Source organism: Eptesicus fuscus, chromosome 9, assembly GCF_027574615.1.
Source record: "Eptesicus fuscus isolate TK198812 chromosome 9, DD_ASM_mEF_20220401, whole genome shotgun sequence".
In the NCBI taxonomy this organism is placed as follows: Eukaryota; Metazoa; Chordata; class Mammalia; order Chiroptera; family Vespertilionidae; genus Eptesicus; species Eptesicus fuscus.
The window spans coordinates 102582886-102602278 of NC_072481.1; the positions used below are offsets into that span (position 1 = coordinate 102582886).

At 41.6% G+C, this 19393-nt stretch overlaps 1 protein-coding gene across 3 annotated transcripts in view; it reads left to right on the plus strand.

The window, feature by feature from the left end:
• The window catches only part of TRPC1 (transient receptor potential cation channel subfamily C member 1), a 171532-nt gene that overhangs the window by 8800 nt on the left and 143339 nt on the right, over positions 1-19393 (plus strand). For 2 of the 3 annotated variants that reach the window (XM_054721624.1, XM_054721625.1), the window contains one exon: positions 10494-10696. In XM_054721624.1, coding sequence (XP_054577599.1) covers positions 10494-10696 — 203 coding nt within the window. Of the gene's footprint in view, positions 1-4769; positions 4872-10493; positions 10697-19393 lie in introns of all 3 variants that reach the window. The other variant, XM_054721623.1, reaches the window with a different exon arrangement.

The window sequence follows — 19393 nt, forward strand, 5'->3', positions numbered from 1 at the left end:
ACCCTGTTTTATACTTAAACTTTTGTAGTTTATAATAAATGTTTTAGAAACATAGAAACGAGAAGATCACAGTGGATTGGAGCTATTAAGAAAGGTTTCCTGGAAGAGTGTCAGTTGAGCTTTGAAATCTTAATAATTACTAATATGTATATAGTACTACTATATTCCAGTAACTTTTAATGTATTCAGTTTCCTTAATTCTCACAATATTTCTATCAGATAGGTACTGTTATAATCTCCATTTTATAAAGGAGGAAACCAAGGTACAGAAAGGTTAAGTAACATTCCCAAAGTCATTGTCTAAATTGCAGAACTGGAACTTGAACCCAGGTTCTGGCTCCAGAGTCCATGCTTTTACCGAGTATCCAAAACTACTCTTAAATGTGTAGATGGATCAGGAACAGGGGATGTGGACAAGAATGTAAACAAAGGCATGTGCAATGTATGTCCTCAAGATAGTGAATTGATTTCGCCTGTTTAATCAAAATATTTGGGGTGGATAGTAGTGTGAAGTATCTGGAAAAACAGCTAAAAGGAAACTGATGAAAATGGTCTAATTGCCAAGCTAAGGAATTTGGGTTTATGAAAGATAGTGGGGTCAAGAAATAATTTTTCAGAAAGGATGTGATATGTCCAGTGGTATTTTATTTTATTTTTTATTTTTTTTAAATATATTTTATTGATTTTTCACAGAGAGGAAGGGAGAGGGATAGAGAGCTAGAAACATTGATGAGAGAGAGACATTGACCAGCTGCCTCCTGCACACCCCCCCACCGGGGAATGTGCCTGCAACCAATGTACATGCCCTTGACCGGATTCGAACCTGGGACCTTCCAGTCCGCAGACCGACGCTCTATCCACTGAGCCAAACCGGTTTCGGCTCCAGTGGTATTTTAGAAAAACTATTCTAGTGGTTGTCTTCAGTATACATGAGAAAAGGGAAAATGGGGAAGGCTATAACTGTGGTGAGCAGTTTGTAATCCAGACATGTAGAGGTTAAAGCCTGACTGGAATAGTGGCTGTAAGAATGGTGGGAGGTGGGGAATGGCAGATGAATTGACAGAATTTAGTGACTTTAAATTTGGAGGGGAGAATTGAGAAGGAGTCCACAGTGATTTGGAAATCTTAAAAACAGGTGACTTGGAGGAAGAAGAAAAAATAGGAAATTAAGAATATAAGTCAATATTGGGGCAGAGAAATGTGAATTTTTAGTTTTGGCCTTGTTTATTTTGGGGCTATCAGGCATCCTCCAACAGACGGTTACAGATGAAGATTTCATCTCCAGGGCGTGGTCGGGCTGGAGAGAAGCAGCGGTCATGGCCATGGACATTGTGAGAGTGAGCGAGTGACAACAGAGCAGAGCAGACTCCTGGTGCCAGCTCTTAGGGAACATCTATATTAATAAAGGTCACTAAAAGGGAAGGGTGTCATTGAAGGAGTCAGGACAGTGCAGCATTGTAAAAACTAAAGAAACAGTTTTAATATGTTGCCTAGAAATCAAGGAAAATGAGAAATTTTTGAAATTCCCATCAGTAGAACTAAGAAAATGATGCACATGGATTTGAGAAGTTTGACAAAGTGAGAAGAAGAAAACGAGTGGAAAGAAGATAGAATCAAGTCAAGTTATCAAAGAGTGAGAAAATATCTCATGTTTGGGGAGATAGGGACTAGGACTAGCATGTCTTCGAATGAAGGACCAAGGTCCTATAGAAGACAGAAAGCATTAAATAGAATACTAGGGCAGACTATTTAGCTTCAGAAAGGAAGTGGCTTATTACTCTGAGCTTAAAGGAAAGAGTATGTTAATTGTTGAAAATTCTGAGGTGGGAAGGAAGATAGCAACCTCATTAATACATAATCCTATATAATAAAGCCTAATATGCAAATTGACCGAATGGCAGAATGACCAGTCGGCAGGAGGTGGGGCTGGCAAGTGGGCGGGGCCAGACCAGCAAAGGTGGGTGTCAGTGAGCAGGAGGAGTGGGCGGTGATCAGGGGTCGATGGTGACTGGTGGCAGTGGGGTGATGGGGGGCGGGGCCAGCCACTTGCTGGCCTGCACCCGCAGGTCACCTCCCGCAGAGGGAGGCCACCAGTGGCAGTGGCGGGGCGATGGGGAGCGGGGCCGGCTCCTTGCTGGCCAGTGCCACCCCCTGATTGTCCCGCTGGTCATCTCCCACAGAGGTGACCTCCTGGTTCATAGGTGGACACTCAACCATTGAGCCACACTGGCCGGGCATATAGATATTTTTAAAATAACTTAAAACATTCTTTTCAGACTTGGCTTTTTTATATAAGCAAATATTTTTATACCTGAAGTTTATCCTTTACCAAATAGTGTATCTGAATATAATTTAACTTTATCATCATAAGTGGGAATCACTGATAATGTAGTCATTTTAGTTTCTTCAGATAGCCTGAAACGAAACACATATGTCCTTACATTAAATGGCTTCAGACTGCTGTGTGTGTGTGTGTGTGTGTGTGTGTGTGTGTGTGTGTGTGTGTAAAGATTTTGCTATACAGATATTTTCTCTCTTCAGTGGTCAATGTTAGCAGTTATTTTTTCTTTCTCCCTACATTGTTGGTTTTAATCTAGTTGTTCTCTTTTTCAATAAATAGGGTACTTGGGAAAACCAAATATTTGTCATTTATAGTGTGGTTGAGGCAATTCCTTCAGGGAAATAATGACCATGAAGTTAGTTTATAACCACTCAGTATGGTTTTTTTGGGAGATGTGCAGCTGGAGCCATGGTTATATCTCAGATTACTGGAGTTACTTGGTATTTTGACTTAGCAGTGGCATTACTTTGTTAGTTATATAGGTTAACATTTAAAATCAGAAATGAAGTGTTAAGAGTAAAGAACACAGTTCTTTTTTTTTTTTTTTTTTTTTTGCTTCACCTGACTAAATACAGTAAAAACTAAAAGCCGAAGAGAAATGTTTGCAGAGCAGAATAATAATAATGCTAGACTTTAAAGAATAAGCTATAGCCCAATGAATCTTAAAAGTTTTAGGGAATAAAATTACGAATTAATTTTCTTATAAGGGTGCGGAGTTTTCCTGTGAGAACACATAGGTGGTTCCTAATAGTTGAATGTGGCCCCCAACCCTGTTTTGGGGATGCTTACTCCTATTTTTTAGACATCCACATAATGTCTGTCATTTTTAGTCCTATTTTTAAAATATATATTTTTATTGACTTCAGAGTGGAAGGGGAAGGAAGAGAGAGAGAGAAACATCAATGATGAGAGAGAATCATTGATTGGCTGCTTCCTGCACGCCCCCCACTGGGGATCCAGCCTGCAACTTGGGTATGTGCCCTTGACAGGAATTGAAACCGGGACCCTTTAGTTCACAGGCTGATGCTCTATCCACTGAGCCAAACCAGCTAGGGCTAGTTTTATTTTTAAAAGAATGTTGATCAATAGTTGATAAAGATTATAACAGTTTAAAAATAGATAGATTGAAAATAATCAGGGCATTTTCTTAAATTAAATCATTATTTTTCTCTATCTTTCCTTCCTGCCTTTATGGTTTTCCTTTAAAAAATATCAAGCCCAGATTGTGGCTCAGTGGTTCAGTATGGACCTATGAACCCGGAGATCACGGTTCAATTCCAGATCAGGGCACATGCCCAGGTTGCAGGATTGATCCATGGTGTGGGGCATGCAGAAGGCAGTGGATCAGTGATTCTCTCTCATCATTGATGTTTCTATCTCTCTCTCTGTTCCCTCTGCTCTCTGAAATCAATAAAGAAACATAAAACATTTTTAAAAAAAGAAAACAAACCCCAAAACTTGATGTCACAATTTCCAAGTATCATAATAAAATTACACGCAGACTTTGTTACAGGGAGTTAAAAGTCCCCATTTGCTCAGCCTCTAGTTATTTTTTCTTGCTGTCGAAGTTGAAGCTTCAAAATTAGTTATAGTTTGGGGATAAAACCACAAAGTCACTTTTCCCCTACTGTCTCTAAGGACACTGTAGCCTAGTTCTTTGTGGTTTTACTTGAGTAGATCACTGATACTAATTTCAGACTTGTACCATTTCAGTCAGCCGTGTATGTTTTCGAGAGGAGATCAGAGAGCTCCTCCTCTACTTATTTTCCATTGTCTGCTCTCTTCATGATTGCATTGATGATCATTTTTATTAGATTGAACGTAATTCTTTACCTGTAGTTCTAGTTCTTGGCAATTTCTTTTATAGATTTGGAATGTTAAGATTCAGTCATAGTAAGGCAAAATGAACTATTTGGACAGGTTAAATTTTTGAAATTCACTATTACTGTATACAATACAGATTAATTAAAAAAAATAGTTTTATTTATAAACTAGAGGCCTGGTGCACAAAATTTGTGCACTTGGGGGTGGGGGGAGTCCCGCAGCCTGGCCTGCACCCTCTCACAGTCTGGTAGCCCTCGAGGGATGCTCCAGCTTCACCTGACATCACATGGAGGTGATTGAGTGGGCTTAAGCTGGCAGTTGGGCTGCCATGGAGGCGGGAGAGTCTCCAGCCACTGCCACTGCGCTCACCACCCATGAGCCCGGCTTCTGGCTGAGCCGCGCTCCCCCTGTGGGAGCACACTGACCACCAGGAAGCAGCTCCTGCATTGAGTGTTTGCCCCCTAGTGGTCAGTGCACATCATAGCAACCGGTCATTCCACTGTTCAGTCAATTTGCATATTAGCCTTTTATTACATAGGATTAGTAAAATAAATACTTTATCTTTTTATCCTCCATTTTTATTTTTAACTTTTTTTTTTTAAAGTCCACAGATGCACTTTTGGTGGCAATCGACTCTGAAGTAGTGGGAGCTGTTGATATACTTCTTAATCATCGACCAAAACGATCATCAAGACCAACTATAGTAGTTAGTACTCTTAAATGTTTATCAGTTTGGATTTTTAAATCAAAATAAATCTCCTACCCCATTGACATATTTTTCTTCCCCTAAATTTATTTGTCTTAGGGAAATAGATTTATTTTGCTCTGTAAAATATTGCTTTAAAGTAAGTAGACACTTGCAAGAATTAATATTGTTTTCAGGAAACGTTTTTAAAATTAATGATATTTCTATAATTTTGTCAGTATTGATCAGTATTTTAGTTTGGAACATTCTGCAGATTAGGTTGAAGATGCAAATTAGTCTCCACATGATTTTAAGAATTAAATGTAAACAGTGAAACCATAAAACTGGAAGAAAATGTAGGTGAATGTTTACTGACTGGGAGTAGAAGGATATTCTAAGCATAAAAGCAATGGCTGTTTAGAAGTTAAATTTCTGGAATTCGGTCATCAAGCAAAATTTAGAAAGCAGGAGGATAACTGACAAAAGATATTTGCAGCATATATCACAAGTTCATAATCTTAATATTAGACAAATTGATGAAAAACACCAAAATCAGAATGGACAAGAAAAAATCCTCAGAAAAGAAAATATAAAATTCTAAACCTTACTTATAATCAAATACAAGATACTAATATTTGCTTATCAAATTAGCCAAGATTTTAAAAAATAATAATCACTGATGCAAGGGAGTAGTCTAGTCTCCTACACCATTGTTTAGGGGGGTGTTTTGAATAGTACTTTGGCAGGATGTGTCAGAAAAAGGGAAGATGTTCATATTGTTTTACCTAGTGCTTTCTCCTCTAGGAATTTGCCTATGAAATGTGGATAAAAATGTTAATTGTAATCTTGTAGTAGTGAAAAAAACCTAAATATTTTAAAATAGAAAGTTGGAAATATAAATAATTATTATATATTTAAATGGCACTTTTAAAAGAATATTTAGGAACATGGAAAAATAAAATCTAGGAAGTGACAAAAATGAGAATAGTAAACTGTATATGTAATGTGATCCAAGGTTAAAAATATACATAGACCATTGTGGGGCATGCAGGAGGCAGCCAATCCATGATTCTCTCTCATCATTGATGTTTCTATCTCTCTCTCCCTCTCCCTTCTTCTCTGAAACCAATAAAAATAGATTTAAAAAATATGCATAGAAAAGGAACTGTATGGAGATGTAGCAAAATATTACCTAGTGGTAGCCATCTTATTGCCAAATTAAGGATTTTTTAGAACTATTTTTCTTTTTCTTTATTGCTTTTGTAATTAGGAAGATATTCATTAACAGTCAGATAAATTATGCCTTTAAAATGGGATATTGGTTGTATACAAAAATTTTAAAATTATATTATTCATTATTGGTGAGGATGTAGTGAAACAAGCAGACTGCTGGAGTGTAAACTGGCTATACTCAGAAAAGTATTGTTTAAGAAATAATTATAATTGCTTGTAGATTATTTGGCATTATCTGAGAACAATGAGAAACTGCTAAATTGCATACTTTATCATGTATTAACTGAAATATTCTACTGAAATCTAGACTATTAAAAAGTTTGTGTGTGACTTTTTCCAGAGGATGGTATAAACTCGTGTAACTGGTGGTAAGAAACCACAGGAATAGAGAAAAAAAAAGGGCTAAGAATATAGCCCTTGTCCAAGGATCAGAAATATCTATAATCCTGTTCAATTTTCTGTCATCCTATCCTGCAGTTACTCTTATATTTTGGTATACCTGTTCCACTTTCTAGCATTTAAACCCATTTACTTTCTTGGCGGGGAAAGGGTGTTATTGGAGCAAATGACTGCTATTATTTCATTACCATTACTACTACCAATTGAATCTTGTGTTGCAAGGCTGTGGTAGTCTTCACCTGCTCAGTAAAAGAACACTTTCTACTTTATTGCTAACAAACAAGCGTTTGTTTGAATTCTTCCAGCAACAGCAAGATCAAATTTTAATAGCCTATTACTTCTAGACAGGCAATGTCAAATATTTTACATACTAGCGGCCCATTGCAGGAATATTCCTGCAAGAATAGGGCTTCCTGCAGCCTGAGCGAAGCTCCCACCCATCTCCGCTGCCTTGCTCCCTCCCGTCTCCTCTGCCTCCCTCCCACCCGTCTCCGCTGCCTCGCTCCCTCCTATCTCCTCTGCCTGCTCCCACCCGTCTCCGCTGCCTCGCTCCCACCCGTCTCCGCTGCCTCGCTCCCTCCCGTCTCCTCTGCCTCGCTCCCTCCCGTCTCCTCTGCCTCGCTCCCTCCCGTCTCCTCTGCCTCGCTCCCACCCATCTCCGCTGCCTCGCTCCCACCCGTCTCCGCTGCCTCGCTCCCTCCCGTCTCCGCTGCCTCGCTCCCACCCGTCTCCGCTGCCTCCCTCCCACCCGTCTCCGCTGCCTCGCTCCCACCCGTCTCCTCTGCCTCGCTCCCTCCCGTCTCCTCTGCCTCGCTCCCTCCCGTCTCCTCTGCCTCGCTCCCACCCGTCTCCGCTGCCTCGCTCCCACCCGTCTCCGCTGCCTCGCTCCCTCCCATCTCCTCTGCCTCGCTCCCTCCCATCTCCGCTGCCTCGCTCCCACCCGTCTCCGCTGCCTCGCTCCCACCCGTCTCCTCTGCCTCGCTCCCACCCGTCTCCGCTGCCTCGCTCCCACCAGTCTCCTCTGCCTCGCTCACTCCCTTCTCCCCTGGCCCCACCTGCTTCCCTCTTTTCTCCACCGCCCCGCTTGCTTACTTCTCTGCAGCTTTGCTTCCTTCTGCAGTGCTTGGCTTCCTTCTCCACTGTCTTCAGTCTTCGCTCTGCGCCTGGATATGCAAGTTAACCGCCATCTTGGTTGGGTTAATTTGCATATCACTCTTGATTGGCTGGTGGGTGTGGCTGGTGGGCGTGGCTTGTGGGTGTAGCAGAGTGATGGTTAATTTGCATATTGCTCTTTTATTAGATAGGGTATTTTTTAACCATTTCAGTGAATTCATTCTGTATTATTGGCTTATCAAAATTGTATTTTAACCTTTTGCATTTGGATGTCGAGTGTGACTCGACATGGTTAGCATTAGAATAAAGAAATCGAGAAAAAAGCAAGTGAGTGCAAAGGGTTAATACATTTTGACTTTCATATACAGAGTTTTTTTTTAGCATGTAGATTATATTATCAACAATGAAATTAAGAACTTTTAGCTATGTCTTTGAGTTTTTATATAGTTAAATGTTTCATAGGGAAAAGGAGGACCATTTTTCTCTTAAAGGACTGAATATAACCTTTTTAAAATAATATGTTTTTATTGATTTTTAGAGAGGAAGAGTGGCCAAGCTAATTTTCTACTTTTTATAACCAATAATAAGAGGGAAAAGGGATACGTTCTTAGATTTCTCTGGAATTTTAAATAAATTTATTAATTTGAAATCCCCACTAAATAAATGACAAGTATATAAACAAACTATTCATAAAAGAGGGCCAAAATTGGATATGTATGTTAGAAAATATTAAAATTTACCAGTAATCAAAGGAAAGTAAATATTTCATGATAGTATTTTTTATTCATAAACTGAGAGTGATCATACTGGTAAGTAAACCTTAAGAGTGAGATGGGTACATTCCTACATTATTGGTAACATAAGCTATTAAAGGACTTCAGTAATATTTATCAAGAACTTTGAAACTGTTTGTGGCCTTTTGATCTATAATTCCACTTTAGGGGGTTCTATGTTAATGAGATAATCCTAAAAATATTTTTTAAAAAACTGTATTCATCCAACTGGCATGGCTCAGTGGTTGAACGTCAACCAGGAGGTCACGGTTTGATTCCGGGTCAGAGCCCGGGTTTCACGTTAGACCCCCAGTGTGGGGTGTGCAGGAGGCAGCTGATCAATGATTCTCTCTCATCATTGATGTTTCTATTTCTCTTCCCTTCTTCCTTCCTCTCTGAAATCAATAAAAAAATGTATATATAAATAAAAAATAAAAAAGCTGTATTCGTAAAGATGTTTGTGATAATATTATTTAAACTAGCATAATAAAATGTCTTGAAAATATGATCTGTGAAATTCCTTACATTTCATGCAGGATTCTGTACATGATTTTTTTCCAGAAGATTCTGGGCTATAGCTTTATGCGATTATTAAAAGTATCCTTGATCTTAAAAATATTAGGGACCATTGTTTTAATTATTTGGTGCCAAATTATTTATGCCAAAGATAAAGGCCCAGAAAGGAATACTATAAAATGGTTTTTGGGTAGTAGGAATTATGGGTATTTGTATTGTTTCTGTTTTTCTATATTTCTCAAATATTTTATAACGTATGTGCACTACTTTTACAATGTTAGTAAAAATTATATAACAAACCATGAACTTGCTCAGCTAACAACTCTCAGGGAAACCTCTGTGAATAAGTGAGTAGTGGAAAGAATATGCAATAGTCATGAAACAGTCAACCTTTTTATTTAACACTGATTCTTTTTTTTTAAATGTATTTTCATTGATTTTAGAGAGGAAGGGAGAGGGAGAGATAGAAACATCAATGATGAGAGAGAATCATTGATCTGCTGCCTCCTGCACACTCCCTACTGGGGATCCAGCTCCAAACCTGGGCATTTGCCCCTGACCAGAATAGAACCTGGGACCCTTCAGTCCACAGGCTGCTGCTGTATCCACTGAGCCAAACTGGCTAGGGCAACCCTGATTCTTTTTTTGCTAATGATTTTTGCTGCATGTCATGCCATCATTAGCCCCATGAGCCCATGTAGTGAAGGTGCTCAGGCTCCAGAGTAATATAAATCTGGTTTCTGCGTTGCAGTTTGCCATTCTATTGTGTACCTCAGGCACATTAACTTCTTTGAGTCTCAGTTTCTTCTTGGGATAACACTGCTCAGTGCTGCAGGGTTCTGTGGGAATTAAATGAAATGATAAGTGTAAAGTGGCTATATTAGCTATGATAGTGTTTTTGTGCATTTGTAACAGAAGTAATAGAGGTAATGACTGAGAATATATAGATAATTATCTATAATAATAAAAGCATAATATGCTAATTAGACCAGACAGCCGAGCAACCTTCCGAAGGGCTGTCCTTCCAGATGACCTTCCAGATGAAGGTGAGGCTGGGAGGGCTGAGCCCCTTGCACGAATTTTGTGCATTGGGCCTCTAGTACAAAATAAAGAGTGCTTCCTATTTACTTATCTCTTTTAAGTAGCTTCATTGCTATCAGTGTGACAAAGTTTGCCACAGAGGTGGAATTTTTAAAGTTTTTCTTAAGCATTTATGCTCTGCTTATTTTTAAAATTTCTGTTTTTTTCATTTTATTTTTTTCTAAAATTCCTGTTCTTTACCCTTATGCATGTTTCCATAATCTTTTGAAAATTAAATACTTTTTCCTAATGTAATTCTCTAGATACTCTTTTTTTGTTAGGAAAGCAGAACATTATTTATATGAATGTTTTCTATTGAAGATTTTATTTGTCATTATTATATTACATTTATTAATTAAAATTAAGTTTTAAAGTTTCAAAAAAATTTCATCCTGGCAAAATGTTTATCTTATTCATTAAAATAATTACGTTCTTTGTGCTTTCCAATTTTTTTTTCATTTTATTCTTCAAACAATTGTTTTTATGAAGTCACTAGTAACTCTTGAACATTTATATAAATATTTTTCAGAAACTAATGGAGCAGATTCAGAATCCTGAGTATTCAACAACTATGGACATTGCACCTGTCATTTTAGCTGCTCATCGTAACAACTATGAAATTCTTACAATGCTGTTAAAACAGGATGTGTCTCTACCTAAGCCCCATGCAGTTGGCTGTGAATGCACATTGTGTTCTGCAAAAAACAAAAAGGACAGCCTCCGACATTCCAGGTTAGAAAATTAAGATTTTTGACAAATAGATGTGTGATGCAGTGGGATGCATGCCAATGAAATGTTTTATTGTTCTTTCTATGTAGCTTTTAAGAAATATGGTACTGGGATGACTTATAAAAGCCAAACTTCTAGCTCCTTTGCTTAATACAATAAGTTCTGCATGTTTTAGAAATGTTTACTAAATGATGAATAATTAGGAAACTTCTTCAAATTATGAATAAGATTTATTTCATACTCATGCCTATGGGGGCTGGGGGCACTGTTTGCTTTTTAGAAATAGAATTTATTGGTCTAAGAGAATTTCCAAGTATTATAAGGATATCCTTTTATAAGAAAAACTAGAGGCCCGGTGCACGAAATTCGTGCACGGGGGTCCCTCAGCCCAACCTGCACCCTCTACAATCCAGGAGCTCTCAGAGGATATCCTACTGATGGCTTAGGCCCACTCCCCATGGTTCTCTGCTCTCTGCAGGGCCTGGAGGTTTCCCTGCAGCCATGGAGATGAAGCCCCCATGCCCTGCTGTCGCTCTCTGCCTGCTACCACCATGTGCCATGTGAAGGAAGCCCCAATGCCCTGCAGTGTGCTCTATCTGCTGGGCCTGGGGGCTTCCCAGACATGGACACACTAAGGAAGCCCCCATGCCCTGTTGTCCAGGCTCTGTCTGCGGGGCCTGAGGGTTTTTCCACTGCCACTGCCCACTAAGGAAGCCCCCAAGTCCTGCTGTCTGGGCTCTGTCTGCCATGTCTGGGGACTTCCCTGCCACTGCCCCACTAAGGAAGCCGCCATGCCCGGCTTTTCAGGGCATGGCGGCTTCCCTGCTGCCGAGATCAGGAAGCCGCCATGCCCTGCTCTGCTGGCACTGGAGTCTTCCCGATCGCCTCGGCGACCATCTGGAAGACGCCATGCCCTGCTCCTCCACCGGCTCCGTGTGCGCAGGGCCCGGCGGCTTCCCGATCGCCATGGCGACCCAACGGGAAGATGCCAGGCCCTGCTCCTCTGCCGGTTCCGTATGTGCAGGGCCTGGCGACTTCCCGCTGCCGCAGCACTAAGGAAGCAACCATGCCCTGCTCTCAGTGCTCTGTTTGCTGGTGGGACAGGTCAGACACTCCAGCAGTGGGGCTGAGGGGACTGGGCGCCCCCAACTTGTGGGTATGGGGGGTCGCCATTTTTGTTGCGGAGTGACGCCTAATTTGCATATTACTCTATTATTAGATAGGACTAGAGGCCTGGTGCACAAAATTCGTATGGGGGTGGTTAGTGGTTCCCTCAGCCCAGCCTGCACCCTCTCCAATCTGGAACCCCTCAGGGGATGTCCGACTGCCGGTTTAGGCCCAATCCAAAGGATTGGGCCTAAACCGGCAGTAAGACATCCTTCTCACAATCTGAGACTGCTGGCTCCTAACTGCTCACCTGCCTGCCTGCCTGCCTGATTGCCCCTAACTGCCCCCCCTGCCAGCCTGACCATCCCTAACCGCCTCTGCCTGCTGACCTGATTGCCCCTAACTGCCCCCCACCACCGGCCTGGACATTTCCAACTGCCCCCCCCCACTGCCTGGTTGCCCCTAACTGCCCCCCCACTGCCCTGGTCGCCCCCAACTGCCCCCCCTGCCAGCCTGGTTGCCCTAACTAGCCTGCTGTTCAGTTGTTTGGTCATCCCTCACTAACTCCCCTGCCAGCATTGTCGCCCCACGCAGCCTGTGTTCGGTTGTCCGTCCGGTTGTATCAGTTGTGATGGCCCCTGGCCTTTTATATATTAGGATTATTTACTATCTGAATAAATATTAACCTGTAATGCCTCTTACTTCCCCTCTCATATAGTACATATTTAAGTCTATTTCTCTTCTGATTCTCCCCAGTTGAAAATAGAAAGAACAACTGAGGAATGAATAAACAAGAAAGTACCCCATCCTGGACAAGTTGAATGTCACACATATTGAATAAGGTGTATGGTTCTGGGCCAGATTTGAGAGTCTAATTTTCAGTATAAGCACAGACACATTTACTATGAAATATGTGGTCTCGAAGTCCCAGGCAGACTACTGACAAGCTGTTTTCAATTCAGGATTATTGTACAGTGTATATGAAATTAGCTTTAAAACTGTAAAATATCCACTCTCTCTGTTTTCTCATCTTAAGAACAGATCTTTGGTGCATTGACAGTCACAAATCCATAAATTGGGAAAGTCTCCTGGAAATCAATTTAATGTGTATGTGCAGAGGTCAAACTGGAATATTTTTTTCTATTTTCAAATCTATTTTACAATGTTTCTCTTTGATAAGATCTGGTTGACAGCTGACTATATTATTTACCTTTTTAGTTTTAAAATGACTAATCTGAAATGACAAGAAGAAATTATCTTCTAGTTTTAAAATCCTTTCTTAATATTAGCTATAAATATTTTCCAAATAGTTTGCTTGTTAAATGTTTGTAGTTGGAGCTGATTGGATGGTGGGTTGGGACTGGAAAGAACGCTGCCCGGCTTGATTTGGAGTGGCAAGGACAATGCCTGGCTATTTCTGAAAGTTTGTATAGGAGCTGTGGCTTGAGTGCAGGTTTTAAGCCTGAATAAGAATTAAAAGGTAAAAGGCATTTAATGCAGAAAGTACAGTTTGTGATTGTAGTTTATTAGAACTGCAAATGGTTTGATATATTTGCAGAAGAGTTTGAGAAAACAGTTATAGGAAAAGTAAAGGTCCGAACTGAAGTCATTTTCAGGAATTGCTAAGAAGACCTGCAGAAGAAAAGGAGACTAACAAACAAGTAAAAAGAGAGTAGGGTCAGTGAAGTTGAAGAGTTAATGTTAGAATTAAGGAAGTGAGGCAATCTGTATTTTTAAATTTCAGAGATGGTGAAATTTCAGACGAGGATAAGGTCTCGGGGCAATAATTATAAGTGGGTTCTGGAAGCGTGGTGGATCATTGAGTTTAGAAAACCATTTTCAGTATATAATTGCTGTGATTTGGTTTTAGTCTCAAAATTTCAAATAACATTAACCCTTTGCACTCGCTTGCTTTTTTCTCGATTCCTTTATTCTAATGCTAACCATATCGAGTCACACTCGACATCCGAGTGCAAAAGGTTAAGGGAGATTTAGGATCTTTATTATTTAAAGGAAGGCAATTTCAACAAGTTGAGAAACACTGAAATTGGGAGAGGTAGCAAAATAAAGGACTGCCAATTATATTTAATTTTCAGAAGGGTTTTGTTTAATCTGTACAAAGTATTTTATAATTTTGAATTTGAATGTCTGTAAGTCTTATGTACACTCAGTTTTACTCATGTTATTACCCACTTAGTCCCTGAAAACAATTGAATTTGTAAAACCTAGTACATATCTCCCAAGAGAATAGAATGTTGACATTGAGAAAATCAGTGATCTATATATATAATACTAGAGTAATCTTAGGAATATGGAATTCTTTTATTAAAAAGTACATATTTTAGTTATAAAAGTAATGTGTGAATAAGTCCTTAAATCCTTATAAAACTCCTAACTTTAATTTTGGTCATCAGTCTCCTGACCAACTTTAATTTTCCTCTCCTCTACAGAGCTAACCACTATTACCAGTTTGATGTTCTACATCTGTGTCTTAATGACTAATATTCTCATTAGTTAGAAATGTGACTCCTCAGTCAAAACAGCATGGTACTGGCATTAAAACAGACATACTAGTAAAAACCAATGGAGCAGCATAGACAGCCCAGAAATAAACCCACACCATAGGTCAATTAACCTATGACAAATGATGCAAGAGCATACAATGGAGTAAAGATACTCTATACAGAGAACCAAGATGGCGGCATAGGTAAACAACTGTACTTGCTGCCTCTCACAACCACATCAAAATTACAACTAAAAGGCAGAACAACTACCACCCAGAACTGCGGGAAAACTGGCTGAGTGGAAGTTCCACAACTAGAGAGGTGAAGAAAGCCCATTGAGACCGGTAAGGGGTGCAGAGGCGCGGAAAGTGCTGGCACCTGGATGTGCTGCTCTTTTAATCGGGAGGGAGATACAAGCTCCTGCTTGCTCTGAACTCCAGTTCCGGGCGATACTCTGGGGACCCAGACACATACGGGGAGAAACTGGACTGTCTGGCATCAGGACAGGAATGTGAGGGTGGCTTTTTCTCAGAGGTGCTCGCAGCAATCATTGTTCCTGCACAGGGGCACGGGACACTGAGACCCAGGGACCTCTCTGGTGCAGGGCTGACTGGCAGCCATTGCTGTTTGCTCTGCCCTGGTGATTCCCAGAGACCCCGCCCCACCCAATTTACAACCCCACCCAAGCTGTGAGCATTAGCTTTTGCATGTGAATGGCCTGTCCTTTCTCCTCCTAAAACCTGTCAAACTGAAGCTGGGTCAGAGAGCCCCAGAGTTTCCAAAAGAAGGCCCAAAGCCTGACAGCAGCAGCAGCCTGCCTTGCTTTACAGCTGGGCCTCATCTGGGCACTTCCAAACCCCATACAAAGAGGAGGAATCTGCAGATGTCCTTGATGGGAGGCCCCAGACAGTGGCTGACTTTTCACCTCCTTGGGAATCCAAGAGACAGTGTACCCAGTGGTCAGAATGAGACCATAGCAGATTAGAACTCTTCACATCTATAAGAGACACACTCAAGGGGCAGACTCAGTGAGCACCAAATCCCCACTGAAGCAAGTCCTGCCCCATAAGGGTGTCTCCTGCGCAACAGATTTTCCAATGTAGATACAGCTGGTCATCACAGCCAATTGACCTGGAGGTCAATTCCTCCCAGTGATACCAACAGGAATCAAGGCTCAACTACAACAAGACTTTCCACTCAGCCCACAAAGGGGTGCACCAAGAGCATCCACCTCAGGTGACTGCAGAGGCTGAGCCACTGGACCCTATAGGACACCTATAACACAAGGCCACTCTGTCCACTCAAAAAGACTTAGCAGCTACCCAGTACATAGAAACAAACACAGGGGAGCAGCCAAAATGCAGAGACAAAGAAGTCACAATGAAAGAAATGGATGAAAGCAAAATACTGGATATAGAGTTCAAAACCACAGTTATAAGGTTTTTCAAGAATTTTCTAGAAACCTCTAAGAAATTTAGTGAGACCCTCAAGGATATGAAAAAGGACCAATCAGAAATTAAGCATACAATGGCTGAAATAAAGAATAATATACAGAGATTCAACAGCAGACTAGAAGGTCCCAAGAATCAAGTCAAAGATTTGAAATACAAAGAAGCAAAAACCACCCAACGGGAAAAGCAAAAAGCAAAAAGAATCTGAAAATATGACGATAGTGTAAGGAGCCTCTGGGACAACTTCAAGAGTACCAACATCCAAATTATGGGGGTCCCAGAAGAAGAGAGAGAGCAAGATACTGAAAACCTATTTGAAGAAATAATGACAGAAAACTTCCCCCACCTGGTGAAAGAAATAGACTTACAAGTCCAGGAAGCACAGAGAACCGCAAACAAGAGGAATCCAAAGAGGACCACACCAAGACACATCATAATTAAAATGCCAAGGGCAAAGAATATTAAAAGCAGCAAGAAAAAAACAGATGGTTACCTACAAGGGAGTACCCATATAACTGTCAGCTGATTTCTCAACAGATACTATGCAGGCCAGAAGGGAGTGGCAAGAAATATTCAAAGTGATCAATAGCAAGGACCTACAACCAAGATTACTCTACCCAGCAAAGCTATCATTTAAAATTGAAGGTCAGATAAAGAGCTTCACAGATAAGAAAAAGCTAAAGGAGTTCATCACCACCAAACCACTATTATATGAAATGCTGAAGCGTATACTCTAAGAAGAGGAGGAAGAAGAAAAAGGTAAAGATAAAAAGTTATGAACAACAAAGTGACAACAAATACATATCTATCAACAAGTGAACCTAAAAATCAAATGAATAAAAAACCTGATGAACAGAACAGACTGGTGAATGTAATAGAATTAGTGGCATGGAAATGGAGCAGACTGACAATTCTCAGGGAGAAGGAGTTGTGGGGGTTGCTGGAAGAGATTGGACAAAGAACTTACACCTATCCACTAGGTCAGTGTGTGTGTGGGAAGGCCTGAAGTGGGTTGGGAACCGGGTGGAGGGGAGCTGTAGGGGGACAAAAGAGGAACATCTGTAATAATCGGAACAATAAAGATTAAAGAAAAAAAGATAGTCTCTTCAGTAAATGGTGTTTGGAAATTAGACAGATACATGCAAATTATGAAACTAGATCACCTTCTTATACCATACACAAGATTAAACTAAAAATAAAGACTTAATGTTAGACTCAAAACCATAAAAATCCTAGAAGAAAATGTAGGCAATAAAATCTAGGACATTTCTCTGAGCAATATGTTTTCTGATGTATCTTCTCGGGCAAGGGAAGCAAAAGGAAAAATAAACAAATATGACTATATCAAATTAAAAAGTTTTTACACAACAAAGGAAACCATTAACAAAATCAAAAGACCACCTCTGAATGGGAGAACATTATTTACCAATGACACATCAGATAAGGAGATAATATCCAAAATTTCAAAGAACTTAAAAAACTCAGCTTCAATTAAAAAATGGTGGAAGACCTAAATAGACATTTCTCCAAAGAGGATGTAGAGAGGGCCAACAGACATATGGAAAGATGATCAACATTACTAATCATCAGAGAAATGCAAATGAAAACCATAATGAAATATCACCTAACACCTGGCAGAATGGCTATCAATAAATCAACAAACAACAAGTGCTGGCAAGGTTGCAGAGAAAACGGAACCCTTATGCACTATTGCTGGGAATGCAGATTACTGCAGCCTATAGAAAACAGTATGGAGTTACCTCAAAAAATTAAAAATGGAACTGCCTTATGCCTCAGCAATTCTACTTCTGGGAATATATCCAAAGAAACCCAAAACACTGATTCTGAAAAATACATGCACTCTTATGTTCATTGCAGTGTTATTTACAGTAGCCAAAATTTGGAAGCAGCCCCAGTGGCCCATCTATACATATAAAAAGGCAGTGACTGTGACAACTGAAACGACCAACTGTTCACCATACAGTGCTAGCATAGATGTATAGACACAGATTAAGTATATGAGTGAACTAAGAATGAACAAGACAAATGCTTGCTTTCACGGAGCTTGCACTGAAAAAAGGTTAGGTCAGGGATGAGAATTCAAAATTGCGACCAGCACAGACCTGAGGTGCTGCTTCTCAGAGAGGCCAGAGATACATCTGGTAGCGGATTGGGGTCATGACTGAAGGGCTGGCACCAACATGAAGGCGGGGCCGTTCTGGATTTCCCAGAGGAGCCAATGGCTGCCTAGGAGGTGGAGCTTTTGATGCTGATTGGCATAGAAACTGACCAATCAGAACCAAATATGGGTGAAGTGTGAGGAGCAAATGGCTGCCTAGGAGGCGGAGCTTTTGACACTGATTGGCATAGAAACCAACAAATCAGAACCTAATCTGGGTGAACTGCAAAGGCAGAACCTAAGGTGGGGGCTGAGGAGGGGTTTTAAGGGCAACACTGTTTGGTGTAAGGTGTAGAAAGTGGTTCAATTTTTTAATGACTGGTTTGGCAGTATAGTGCATATGGCTGGCTATTAGTCCAGATATAGGGGTTATATATTTTTGTCTGCCAAGAGTATCTCCTCCTGCTGAAAAAGGCTCCCCCACATTAAACAATCATATCCTATATAATCTAACTATACTATTAAAAGGGTAATATGCTAATAAAACTGGGTCAACAAGCCATCTTCAGGACATTCGACTTCCTTCCAGACAAAGCCATGGTTGTGGGGGCTGAGGCAGAGGCAGTTAGGGGTGATCAGGCCAGCAGGGGAGGGCAGTTGGGGGCAAACTGGCCTGCCTGGGAGGGCAGTTGGGGGCAACAAGGTCTGCAGAGGAGGACCATTGGGGGTGACCAGGCTGGCAGGGGATGGCCATTGGGGGCAACCAGGCCTGCAGGGGAGGGCAGTTGGGGACAACTAGGCTGGCAGGGGAGGGCAGTTGGGGGGGGACCCAGGCCTGCAGGGGAGGACAGTTGGGGGGACCAGGCCTGCAGGGGAGGACAGTTAGGATGACCAGGCTGGCAAGGGAGGGCAGCTAGAGGTGACCAGACTAGCAAGGGAGGGCAGTTAGGAGCGACCAGGCTGGCAAGGGAGTGCAGTTAGGGTGACCGGGCCAACAGGGGAGGACAGTTGGGAGGGACAAGGCCTGCAGGGGAGGGCAGTTGGGGGGACCAGGTCTGCAGGGGAAGGCAGTTGGGGAGGATCAGGCAAGCAAGGGAGGGCAGTTATGGGTGACCAGGCCGGCAAGGGAGGGCAGTTAAGGGTGACCAGGCCAGCAAGGGAGAGCAGTTAGGGGTGACTGGGCCAGCAGGGGAGGGCAGTTGGGGTTGACCAGTCTGGCAGGGGAGGGCAGTTAGGGGTGGCCAGGTGACAGGGGAGGGCAGTTAGGGGCAATTAGGCCATCAGGGGAGCAGTTAGGCGTCGATCAGACTGGCAGGGGAGTAGTTAGGTGGTGATCAGGCTGGCAGTCAGAAGTGCTGAGGGGCAGGCAGGCAGGCGAGTGGTTGGGAGCCAGCAATCCTGGATTTTGAGGATGTTCAACTGCCCTCAAGGGGTCCCAATTTGGAGAGGGTGCAGGCTGGGCTGAGGGACACCCCCATGCACAAATTTTGAGCACTGGGCCTCTAGTACCTATATATTA